Here is a 12,688-nt window from a genome sequence, read left to right as displayed (position 1 = left end):
TGGTGTAGCGTCTATCAAGTACAGCATCTGCTGAGAGCAGCTGGAATGCGTGTCTTGGAGCAAGGACTGGGGGTGTACCACAGAGCTCCACTCAAAGGCTGCCCTGCAGATCTGCAGCTTCTAGAGTGGGCTGCAGAAATAGCCTGACTATTGGATAGCTCCTGTTGAGGAGATTGCTGTCCAGGGTAATTTAGTAAAAAACCTTGAATAGCGTGTCTAGCCAAAAGAAGGTCTTTCTTCCTGAGAATTGCATGTGAAATAAACTGGCCATGAGACAGACTCCTGTTTTATGCCTTTATTAGGACTCAGCCTTGGGGTGGGGCTTTGAGGTGTCACTTGCACCACTGTTGCACCCACACTGGCAGCTCCAAGGAGGAGGCACAATTCAGATTTGCAACACACTGCAGAGCTGGGGCTTCCATCCTCATGGGAGTAACCAGCAAGGCTGTTGTTCTGGCTCATTGTCCAAGGGGGTCAGTCCTTTCCAGTCCTCTTGAGGTCATGGTGATGCAGGAAGATGGTTTTTAAGCAGGCTTAGGTGATGCAGGAAGACGATCTTTCATCATAGCTTGCTAGAATATGTTTCTTTGTCTTTTTATTCCTTTGCTAGCTCGTTGTTTTGGTGTCTTGCATGCCTTAGTTTGCATGTTTTTGGGCACGCAGCCCCCTGGGAACAGCTTTGTTACATAGTAACAGGGAAGTAAGGGAAGGGGTAGAGGTATGTCTTACAAGAACTCTTAAAACACTTCAACAACTGGTAAGTAATTAACATTACTAAGAACTATTGGGGTAAACAAGGAGTACAACAAACAAGGTTTACAAATGGGACAAGAACATTAACTCTACACAACTAAACACTTAGTTTAGATTAGATTAACACTTAGATTTCTTAAGAGATTTTTTTTTTCATGACACGTGTATGAGACCATATTGGCAGAGTTAATTTAATAGTTACCTGTTTAACTAATTCTAGATTTTGGCCTTCCAGACACATCAAAATAAAGAAATGCATGCTGTGACACTTGCTGACTTGGAAATTCAAAGAACTTTCTCAATTGATGCAGTCAAGGAGGGCTTCAAAAGTAGCTGTCATACAGGGTATTTTTCTAAGGGTTTTGATTTCCTTGCAGAGGAGGAATTGAAAGGAAATTACTTCAAACTAATGTATTTTTTAGAGGGAGCAAATTAATAGCTTGATATTAGGTTTTTCCTTTCTCTAGTTCCTTTTAAGTCTCCATTTTTCAATCTGCTTTCTCCTGGTGGAGAGAGCCATGGTTCAAAAAAAAATGTTGGCTGGGAAGATCATCCAGTTGGAATGAAATTCCTCTTGACTTTATGCAACTCAATTTATCACTGATTATTTTAATGTGCCTTTTTCTTAAGCTGTTAAATCAGTGGTTAAATCAGCTCGTCATACTAAGAAACCTGAACCTAGGAAGTATTTTAAATAGCAGCGACTCAACAGAAGAATTCCATGGTTGATAATTCTGAAATACATTTCTCTATGTATAGGAAAGATGAGTCCCTATAGGGATCTGTGAACATAAGTAGTTAGATATTTCTTTCTTATATTTGGTATTGTATTTTCAGAATTTGATTAGTGGCAGCATCAGAACGTAAGGCAAAAAGAAATCAGGTTGTAATAATGGATAATAAAGAGAACCATCATGTCAGGCACTCCAAATTCAGTGACTGATAATTCAGGCAGCTTCTGCTTGCATTTAGTAATCATACGATCCCTCTTTTTGCCTCTCCTCAGAGCCTTACCTGTGTGAGAATTGCCTTTCAGACTTCTTAAAGGCTTTGTTTTACCCAAATGAAATAGAGCAGATAATCTCAGTGCTTAGGCTTTGTGCATCTGTCACCATCTGCCTGCACAAAAAAAAATTCTAATATTCCTATCTCTGATATTCCTGTATTCCTGATATTCCTATATACTAGGGTGTATCATGTAAGCATTTGTACAGACAATGTGTGTCTGATAACTTACGTTTTTTTCCGTGTTAATTGCTCAGAGATTTTTGGTAATTACAGTGCTTTTGTAACTCTTTGTCTATCCTAAGGAAACTTGTTGACTCCAATCTGTAAATCTTTACCATTTTAGTTCAACAATACGTGATAATCTCTTGCACAAAACAACAACAAAAAGAAGAAACCTCAACTAATTTTTGTAGCAGGTTTAAGGAAGTAAAAACTAATATAATCATGGGGTTTTTTTCCTAGAAACTATCTTTAAAACCACAGAAATATATAAGACCTCCCCTATTTTTCTCATCATCTAAGGGAAGATGTTGGTGATATCCACAATCTGACCATCCAAGGGACAGCAGTTGATCTAGAAGATAAATTTTGTTTGGTGGTAGTCTAGGGGTTTTTGTTAAAACATTTAATGTAAAATCTGGGCAATAGCTTAAAAGATCCCTTTATGCTCTTTAAAGAGAATGTTAAAAATAGGTTTGTAGGTAGAATAATAAATGCTAAAATTTGTCATAATGGGTGAGAATACAATAATGGAATCACTGAATTAATACAACTCCAATACAACTGGAGTTTCCTGATGGCTTTTGATGTGTTTTTTAAGAATACAAGTTCCAGTGTAGCTTTCCCTGTTTCTTAATGTGAAGTCAGTGTCTTTAAAAGTACACAAGCAAAGCTGTCTCAAGATAAGTAATATATTGTCCTGATGACTGCTCTGTCAGAAAGTTACACCACTACAGAGGAAAGGACAGATTACAGATTACAACCGGATTAAAATTTTAGGAGTCTTATAGTAGTTGAACTATACTTTATAACAGCAGATTTTTATACATTTACCTGTAAAACAGCAATATCCTACTATTCATCAGGGATTTTTACTTCTTACAAAGCTGAAAATAATTTAGTACTTGTTACTGCAAAGCATTCGTTTGGTTATCGCCCATTTTTCATGTCCTGGGATATTAGTCTGAAATTACCTTCTCTTGCTCATTTCATCAGTTCTTTTCTAATAAGTATCAATTCTGTGATCTCTCCTTCTGAATGTTCAATATGTGTCCCTTTCCCACCTGTGTTCCCTGGATTTGCTTTTGCAAAACAAAGGAGTTTTGTTTTTCAGAGCGGGAAGTTCACAGGAAGTGAAACAGGAGGTGTCATTGATCTTACACTGGATGAAGAGGATGACAGCTGTTCTCAAGGTAGGTGAAAAATACATTCTTAGCTGCAGGGATAGTTAACCTACAAGTGTTCATTCTATGAATGGCAGAAAAGAATAAACTACTGTTTTTGCTTAGTGGTGTTTCAGCTAGATAGGACTCATTAAAAAAATTCTGTTAGGTGTTAGATAAAAGGAATTTTGATTACAGTCTTACAGATTTTTGCCATTCCTTTAAGCATTAGTGCTAGCTCTGCTTAAATACCTCAGGCTTGGAGAGTAATTTGAGATGTTTGAGTTCTTGATGATGTTTTCGAAAGCTCTTCTAGATGTATTTATTCTTTCTGTTTACTGATTATAATTAAAGGCCATTTAAGTCTATAGTTGATATTTAGGCATTAGAGTATTACAGCTTCTAATCTTTTGTTTAACTAACACTGTGTGTGCAAGAGTTTAAAGACCAAATGCAAACTGTTGTTTGCTTAAGGACTGTATGCCAAGAGCAGAGTAAATATAGTCGTGCTCTTAAGTACTTTGGTAGTTTGGATGCACTTAATCATTTAAAAAAAACACATTTCTTTTTATATAAATATTGTGTAAATGTAGGCCAGTCTAATTATAGTTAGCATTGGATTAGTGAAGAATGATAGTACTTCACAGAAGTACTCTGCTTAAGACCATGTATTGTGCTGTCATTTTCATTGGAAATAAATAATATTTCTACTATTGGAGGTAAAATTTTCATTCTGTCTGGTCTCTAAATGCATGTCCCTGTGCTACATTCTGAAGTCTAGCCACCAAGAAGTTTGATTCCTCTGGACGACCTTGATAGTTATTTCTCTAGCTTGTGCATTCAAGTTCCACACAAACATTCTTAATAGCTTGACTTGCTTTGCATTTGTATTACATAAATATAGAAAATCATTTTGGCATGTGGTAGCATTTTTTTCCAGTGAGAAAGAAAGAATAGAGTTAGAGAATGGTTTGGGTCAGAAAATATCTTTAAGGTGATCTCATTCCAGCCCCCTTTGCCATGGGCAGGGATACCTCCCACTAGACCATGTTGTGCAAAGCCCCATCCAGCCTGGCCTCGAACATTTCCATGTGATGTTATCACCAAAAAGGGAGTGTGTGGGGTATGCAAGTATTAGGGAAGCATGATGCAATTCAGATAGCTGACTGTCTGGTTCTCCTGTCAGTAGAGGGTATGTGGTGCAGAGTGAATTGAGTATGAGACAACAGTGTGTTCTCATTTCAATTTAAGTATTCCCCAAACTGACACTGGTGGAACCATAGCTGAAATAGGGCGTCCAGTTTTGGCTCCCTCTTCTTCAAGCTCAGAAGAGTTGTGCCACTGGAGAGGCCCTCACTGATGGTGAGGATGGTGAGGGCCTGGAGTGCATGACCTGTGAGAGGAGATCAACAGACCAGGGCATGTTTGGCGAAGAGCTAAGCAAGAGACAGTGTAAGAGCAGCTACTTGGAGAATAGTTTAAAAAAATGGAGCACAACTCTCTTCAGCAGTGCCAAATGATACATTTAGGGGCAGTTGCCATGAACTGCAAGTTCAGGAAGTTCAAGTTCAGCTTGAGGAGGAAAGAAGTCACCATAGTGGTATAGAGAGGAATGGTAGAAGCTGCACTATTGAATGTTTCTGAGATTCACCAGGGCAAAACCAGAGATAATAACTTGTTATTGATGGTCCAGCTTCAACAAGAAATTGGACTGCATAGCCGCCAGAGGTCCTTTTCAGCCAGGATTTTGACTTGATCAGCTGAGTGTCAGAATAGCTGAGGCAATCAAGTTTTTATCACTGTCATCTCTTCTGAAGGTTAGTTCTCCAAAAGATAAAAAGGTGATTGCTTGGAACTGTGCAAGCCTGTCAGGTAAGGTTATCCTCCCGAGTCCTATTTAATATTCTGTAAAAGACACCCAGCAGATGGATTAAAATGAATTTGTGGTATGTTTTAAAATAGCATGTCACAGTATTTTAATATATTTCACATAATATTTTTCTATCTAAAAGTTTCTGAAAATTGCATTTTCCAGAGAGCTTTTTTCTTCCTAATGCATTAAGTAGATGTTCATCTCACAATTGCCATAGAAGATCAATACCACAGTTGCACATATAACTGTAAGACTGCTTCTCTAGGTAGGAATGCTACAGAGTCATAGCTCCATTGCAGCTGAATTCTTTTTCAGTTTCTTTGCTGGCACTTGAGCCAGTATCTTAAAAAATTCTGCAGTGGGATATTCTGAGATTCTTTCCCCTTAGTTGCTAGGTGTTGGAATATTGTCATTCTGCTAAGAGGAAAGTTAGTGGAGTACTTTCATGCTGGGTTAGCTCCTGTGTGTCTCTTCACTGCAAACCAGAAACTGATAGTCTGAAGCCAATGCAGGTTAGTTCATATTTAGAATTTGTGTAGTCAGTGTTTTGTTTTTTTTTAACATAAGCTGTAGAAACATAAGAAAGCCTAATAAAAGCTTGAATCTCACCATGTAGTGAGAACACAGCACTAGGATTTTTGAGCAAGTTTCTCAGGAATGTGTTCTAATAACTTCAAGGTTAAACAGAGGAAGACTACACAGCTTTTGCTTGATCATAAGCAGCTGTATATAAATGCTATACCTTTGGCCAAGTACTCTTTTCTGCAGCACTTTGTTTACAACAAATGTGGAGCAGGTTTTATTTTCTCCCAAATTTACACGACCTCATGATAGAAAATACTTACGGCCTTATGCTGTTTCCTGCAGGAATACTAACTCAATACTAATTAAAATTGAAGAGCAACATTTACATAGTGTTGGGAACACTCAGTGCCTGATTATTTTCTTTACAGCATTGTCACACACATGAAAAGTAAACCTAATTCTGTTACTTGTAGAAGGTATTTAAACAGATCTTAATATCTACTAATATCTAATAATACCTTCTGATTTGTGCAAAAATTGTGAATGAAAAGGGTATGTAATTTTTAAGAAACCGTGTTAAGAGTAATCTAGATACTTTGCTGTCTGCAAGTATCTTGGAGTACTTGCACTTTGGACCTTGCTGGCCTTTTTATAAAAGGATCATCAAATTATTTTGTATGAATATTGAAACAGTAGATTTAGTCTAAAGTAGGTCTGTAGTCTAAGAAAAGATATGTAAGTGTACCCTTAAATTAAAACAGCTATGTTCTGGTTTTTTATCATTTTGTAGGAAAAATTATTAAATACATAATCAATTTTTTATTTTATTAGGTGTTTTATGTGGTTAACAAATCTATAGTTCTCTGGATAATTTTTTTCTCACTCTTGAAAGTGCCTGTGGCATGCTTGCTGTTCTGTAATCCATCTATACCCATTATGAACTACAACACTGTTCAAAACTCCTTTGTGCTATAACTGCAGTGTTATAGACTGTTTCTGGCATGGAAATTAGTCCCTCTATTAGATCAGAAGTTTCACTTACACCTCCAGTAGTAACAATTTCCATTTTATGCTCATTTGCCTATTTTTCTGTCTCCTCTAAATCCACATTTGTTGTAAATATGATGCTGTGTTCATTTAATTAGTATTGGAAACTGTTCCATAATGACTTTTAACCTTAGTCCTGTGCTTACTATGTGCCCAGTCTTCCTTGCTGGTTTTTTTTTTTTTTTACTTAAATAGCCTTTGCTGTTTGTTTCCATTTATTTAATGAAGTCTGGTTAGTTATCGGTCATCATTTCCTGTGGGTGGTGCAATGCTGACCTAGTTTCCAGTCACTGGAATGTCAGTGGGGCTCTTCTTGATTTGTCAAGGGTAAATGAACTTGCTCTGTGTGAAATGAAAAACAGAAGCAAAACTGGAAAAGCCCTCACATTTGTTCAGACGGTCATCTTTCCTTGAACCACATTTACAGCAGTAGGGTGTAAAGGTTTTTTCTTGTTGGATTGTAAGTGCATCTTCTAAGTCAGGGCTAAGAATGTACTCTTGTCACTGAAATTACTCAGTGGTAGTGGAGATGTGCATCAGTCTGTAAGTATTTGAAGTAAACAGTCTGTAGGAATGTCTTCAGAGTCATGTAGTTTATTGAACACTGGGATATCTCTCATAATCATGGACAATAAAAAAAGCTTGAACCAATCACAAAGCATGTTAGTTGATCAAAGAGCAGGAAGGATCTCACCTTTTGTTTTCAAAATGAACAACAGTGTATTTTCATCCAATAGCTTCAGTGAAGTAGCCTGGCTGTTGAGTCTACAGAAAGACAATATGGGCTGCAATTGATACTGTGTTTTATTTTTGAGGTCTTGAATTTGGGGACATGGTCTGGGGGTGATTATGCTGGTGCTGGGTTGATGGTTGGACTAGATGATCGTGAAGATCTCTTCCAACTTTGATGATTGTGATTCTGTAATTGTGTCTCATAGAATCATAAAGCAGTTTGTGAAGGGTATTGCTACTTCAAGCTCTTAGCAGCTAGTGTTAAACACAGCTTAGTGAGACCATCAAAATAGTCTCAAACTGCTAAAAATCCCATCATTTTGAGCTATGCTGGCATTAACCCTGTTCTTAATGCTTTGAAGTCTAGTTGGTATATTTAATTGAAGATTCTAAATGTGGCCCTCACTTTATTGTTATATATTCTCAAGAGTAAAATGAGTATTTACATATTTTCATCTTTATGGTCTAAGCTCTTTTACTAAATTAGTGGCTGATGCTTGTACAGTTTTATTAGGGAAGAATCCTTCTGAGTGACTGCCCTTAAAATCTACTCTTTTATCTTGTGTTTTTTAGTTCTTCCAGGGTGTCTTCTCTGCCCATTAGTGCTTTAATGTCCAGATGAAAGCTTCTCAATTCTTCTTTATGCAACTTGTGTAAAGTCTTGATTAGATACAGACTTGTACTCTAATCAATATTTTATCTAGTCACAAATAAACTAAAGCAGGAAAAAGTATTGTTCTAGTAAACCACTGATACAGGCAATATTTGTCAGTATCACAAGTCAGTTAAGTCATGTTAAGGAGGGTGTCAGTGTGATAAAACAAATTTTCTTTTTAAAGTTTTCTATAAATAATAAAGCGATTTCCCCTTTTTAAGTAAATACTGTGAAAATTCAAAATAGCAGCAAGAGGACTGAATAACAGATTGAACAAAGGAAAGAGCAAAAAAAAGATGTAAACATCAAAGGTAGACAAGGCTTATTTAGGGAACTAAATTTGAATACTGCAGTGTTGAGGCCTTTAAAGGTTTTAGGATTTTTTTTATTAATAGAAACTTTTAAAGACTTTGGCACAGTTTTCCATTGAATTCATGTTTCCAAATTGCTCTGAAATATGCACACTTCGTGATAATAGACTAAAACATTGTGGAGTGTGTCTGGGCAGAGGAGATTGTGGTGATGAAAGCAAAGAGAACTGAATGAGTTTTCTGCAGATTTGTTTGCATAAGCAAAAAAGGTCAGAGAAATGTCACGCTTGGAATATCCTCACCAGTCTGTAAATGGGAGAGGGAGGAAAGGATTGTAAAACTTTGTGATGCTTGAAACTGTGATTCAGAAATTAAGATTTCTGTTATTGTCTATATATTTTGTTTCTTTTAATGCAGATGGCAAGAAGCAGAAGCAGAACCAGAGCCAGGCACCTGTGACAGGACTGAGCATACCTACCCAGCCCTTGACTCGACCCCTGCAGCCTTTGCCACCTTTGCAGCCAAGCCCTGTGCAGCAGCCAGGTGTGACAACAAGTGGCCCTTCCCAGACCACCATCCATGTATTACCCACAGGTAACTTCATTGAACATCACTTTGTGAGTGCAGTGGCTGCTTTTTTCCTTGAATTAGACTGCTGTGTGCTCCACACTGTGATAATCTTTAATAAAAAGTGAATATTCAGAATGTTTGAGTCACTTAAAATCCTCCATTCTAGTCAGTTTCCCCTGTAGCATTTTTTGTTTTAAACAGATAAAGGGGAAAGATAGTACGATTGATTTGGAAACAATTCAGGATCAGTGTAATTCCATGGAGAGGAAGAAATCCTGCTAAGGATGGTCATGGAAATTATTAAATACACTATTGTTGGTAAAAATGAAGGAGAAGAAACTTGTACCTTCTTTAAGTAATGGGGGAAAAAACATTATCTGTAGTAGTAGAGATGGACAATGACACCTGTTTCTTCTTCCATCATGGCCCAATCTTTATTGCACACAGCTTATATTTATATGGTTATTAGAAGGCACCATGTTTAATTCCAGATGGTTAGAACTCAGTTCATTGGCTGGTAATGGTGAGTGTATATGTCAGTCAAAACTCTTCTCTCTAACAATGTTTACATACTTTTTCTACTGATTGTTATGGAACAAATGCCTTGTTATTACAGGCGCACTTGTTTTTCTTCCCAACAATAGTTTGTTATGTTAATGAACTTTTTCTTTTCAAGGATGTTTTTGCATGGGAACTTAACCAGGCTAGCTGCTGGCTATACTTAGCCAAAGTAACAAGGCCAGAACCATGATTTTACAAGGCCTTTCTTTTGTAAGGTTTTACCTATATGTGACAAGTATCAGCATCGTTGCTACGTCTGTTCCTGTGCAATTAATGCTTTTGGCAGAGGGAATGGTTAACATTCGGGCGAACATTAAAGTTCTAGCCCTAGGTACATCCTACTTTGTAGTGTGATTGTTTTCCCTTTTCTAAAGAAATGTAGATACACTTTTTTTTTTCCTTTTTTTGAAATTCTTTGTAGATTTTATATTCTTCCACTGTCTTTACACACAGAACCTTTGCAGGGATTGGGGAAATAAATATATCTTTTCTCCTAGGAAGCTGTATATATATTGACCTTAATATTTCAGGTGAAAATACTGTTTAGACTGTTTTCACTTTTCTTGCAGTATCCAAAGCAGACAGAGACGGTTTTTATTTTACATGGCTCAGATGAGTCAGTTTTCCAAAGGAGATGTGTGCTCTGGAGTAGGCATACAGCTTTGAGTCATGGAATTCAGGTTTAGGGTGTGCTCTGTCTTTTTTTTCAGCTTCGACAACAGTGAATGTAACTCATCGGCCTGTGGCTCCAGCTGTTCCCAAGCTTCCTATCCCAAGAACCCCTGGTAATCATCAGGTGGTCTATACCACTATTCCTGCACCACCGGCTCAGAATCCTGTAAGAGGAGCTGTCATGACCAGCCCAGGGTTAAGGCCAGTCACCCCACAGACTGGAGGTAGGGGATGATTCCTTCCATGCGCTTCTAACCGTGACACAGCTTGGTATGTTCTACCTGATGGATTTAGGTTTTTGATTTGGGTTTGTTGTTTGGTCTTTTTACAATGCTGATCCTAGTTAGAGAGGTTAGGGGCTTTTTCCCCAACTTGCAGACCTGAGAAAATTCTTAGGCTACTAAGAAATTCTGCTTGCAGCTATGTGAATGAGGAAAAAATGGATTTAAATCATCCCAGGCACCAGCTCTCCCAGTTAAGCATCTGTGGTTGACATGCTCCATACATTACAAGGCAGTGGGAGTAATATGACAAGTGCCACTGTTCTGAGAAAGAGACCATTTTTTTTTATTATGGCGGAAGTTTAAAACATACTTACGCAGAAAATCATGTTTGATTTCCTGTCTAAAAGTCACATTTGTCTCAGGCATCCTAATGCAATTCCTTAACAATCTCTGATGTCCTGTGTTCAGCAAATTTCCTTCCTTTCTCAAGGCCTGAAGAGATGAATTTTCTCACCGGATGTATCAGGAATTAATACATGCTTGAGTTTCAATGAGTAAAGATGTTGGCAAGTTCCCCTTGACTTTGCAAATGCATAACTGATACTTTCTCCTAGCAGTAAATTCATTTTCTGAAATGAGCAATACATGTCAAAAATAAAGAACTTAAATTATATTTTGTTACAAAGTGGTGGATTTTAACTGGTTTGTTTTTTTTTTTTTATTCCCCACAAATTCTACACTATGGTTATTTTTAACACCTTTATGTTTAACAGAAATTTCCCTGTTTCATGAATATGTGCCTGCTTTTGTGATACTCTGGTACTGATGCTGCTACTGATCTACATTTGTTTATATTATCATTGCAACAGCCTTTAGTGCCAGTAGCAGATGTTTCTTGAGTAAGATTGGTGCATTTTGTCTTTGAAAAACTGACTGTGAGAACTCCTCCGAAGTGTTTTGTAGATTGCAGTTTTGTACATCTGCCTCAAGTGAGTAGTATCCCTACCTAGAAGTGATGCTGTGTTTGTATCTTATATCTTATTTAAGGCATTTCTGACCATCTTCAGATGGTTGTAATTTCCTGAGACAGAACTACAGTCATACTAAACCAGCTTATCTTACCAGGTTCTCATAGAGGAAAAATAGCCAGCTCATGTGACACTTTATCCTACAGGAGTTTGCACAGCTTCATCAGCTTCTTAAAGATTCCAACAAGAAAAAGATACTAAGCACCTACACAGTGTCTAGCACTTTATAATTAAAGCATTAAGATTTAGCACTCTTGAGCTCCCTGCCTTGGACTCACAGATTTCACAGACTTCTGACACTCATCCCCTATGGATTGTAGTTTAATGAGTGTTTATAAAGAGAAGAAATTGCCATTCAATAGCTGTGGTTTCCTGATAATGTGTTGCTCTGTGAGCTTGTCTTCTGGAGTATTAGACTGCTTCACTCTCACATGTGTGGAACTAGGGCATCGTAGAGATTGCCCCAAATCTTGCATTTCTAGACATGCAGGGAAATGGAGGGACAACCTGGGCAATCCGTAACGATGAGCAAAAGCTTTGAGTTCACAGAACATAAAAGTTCCAACAGTGAATAGATAAAGTGTTACTTAAGAGAATTAGGTGTGGTATAAAATGAATGAAAACTTGATAGCTTGCAAGACTTTTGGATATTATTTACAAGGCTATAAAATTATCCAGTTTATTCCTGCCAGGCAGTTTGCTGTGGGAATGACTGAAATGGTTATACCTGTGAGTAGCGTCCATCATGGAGTCTGTTCTCTGAGGGAGGACAAGCTTCTTGGACAGTGACTTAGCTTTCTTTGCTTTCAGTGCCATCCACAGAACAGCCTTCTGAGTGGATAATATTTGCTGCAAGAGCATTTCTCTTTTCCTTTCTGAATCCCAAAATGGTGTACTTGTTCTTCTCAGAATTAAGCTCCTTGTATCTCCCACACTTCTCCTCACCCATTTCTTTCATGCTACAAAGTGCTAAAACAACATTCTGTCCCCTCTGCAAATACAAGCACTTGCTGTCTCTCACTTTTTCAGCTTCAGGGGATGGCAGGTGATTTTGTTGTTATGCAGTGCTTCATCAGTCTGCTGGCAGCTGGAGCAGTCTGTCTGAAATTTGGCTTCATCCAGCTCAACCAAGGAGTTGGTCTTCCAGTGTTCTGTTTGGCTGCCTGTAAGTATTGAATACTCACAGTGTTGGTCGTGCTCCTTGCAGGTGTGACCGTGAGAATGCCTCAGACAACCTACGTGGTGAACAACGGGCTGGCTCTGGGCTCTGGAGCGCCTCAGCTCACGGTGCACCATCGACCGCCACCAACGCACACTGTGAGTGGGGCTTTCCAACCACCTGATGCT

At 38.0% G+C, this 12,688-nt stretch overlaps 1 protein-coding gene across 12 annotated transcripts in view; it reads left to right on the top strand.

Moving 5' to 3' along the window:
• The window catches only part of LOC131592582 (activating transcription factor 7-interacting protein 1-like), an 87,438-nt gene that overhangs the window by 64,806 nt on the left and 9,944 nt on the right, over positions 1–12,688 (top strand). For all 12 annotated transcript variants that reach the window (XM_058864170.1, XM_058864171.1, XM_058864172.1 and 9 more), the window contains 4 exons: positions 3,095–3,173; positions 8,704–8,880; positions 10,128–10,313; positions 12,549–12,658. In XM_058864170.1, the coding sequence (XP_058720153.1) occupies positions 3,095–3,173; positions 8,704–8,880; positions 10,128–10,313; positions 12,549–12,658 (552 nt within the window). The remainder of the gene's footprint in view (positions 1–3,094; positions 3,174–8,703; positions 8,881–10,127; positions 10,314–12,548; positions 12,659–12,688) is intronic.

This window comes from Poecile atricapillus, chromosome Z (assembly GCF_030490865.1).
Source record: "Poecile atricapillus isolate bPoeAtr1 chromosome Z, bPoeAtr1.hap1, whole genome shotgun sequence".
NCBI classification, from domain to species: Eukaryota; Metazoa; Chordata; class Aves; order Passeriformes; family Paridae; genus Poecile; species Poecile atricapillus.
This window is presented reverse-complemented; position numbering and strand designations above follow the sequence as displayed.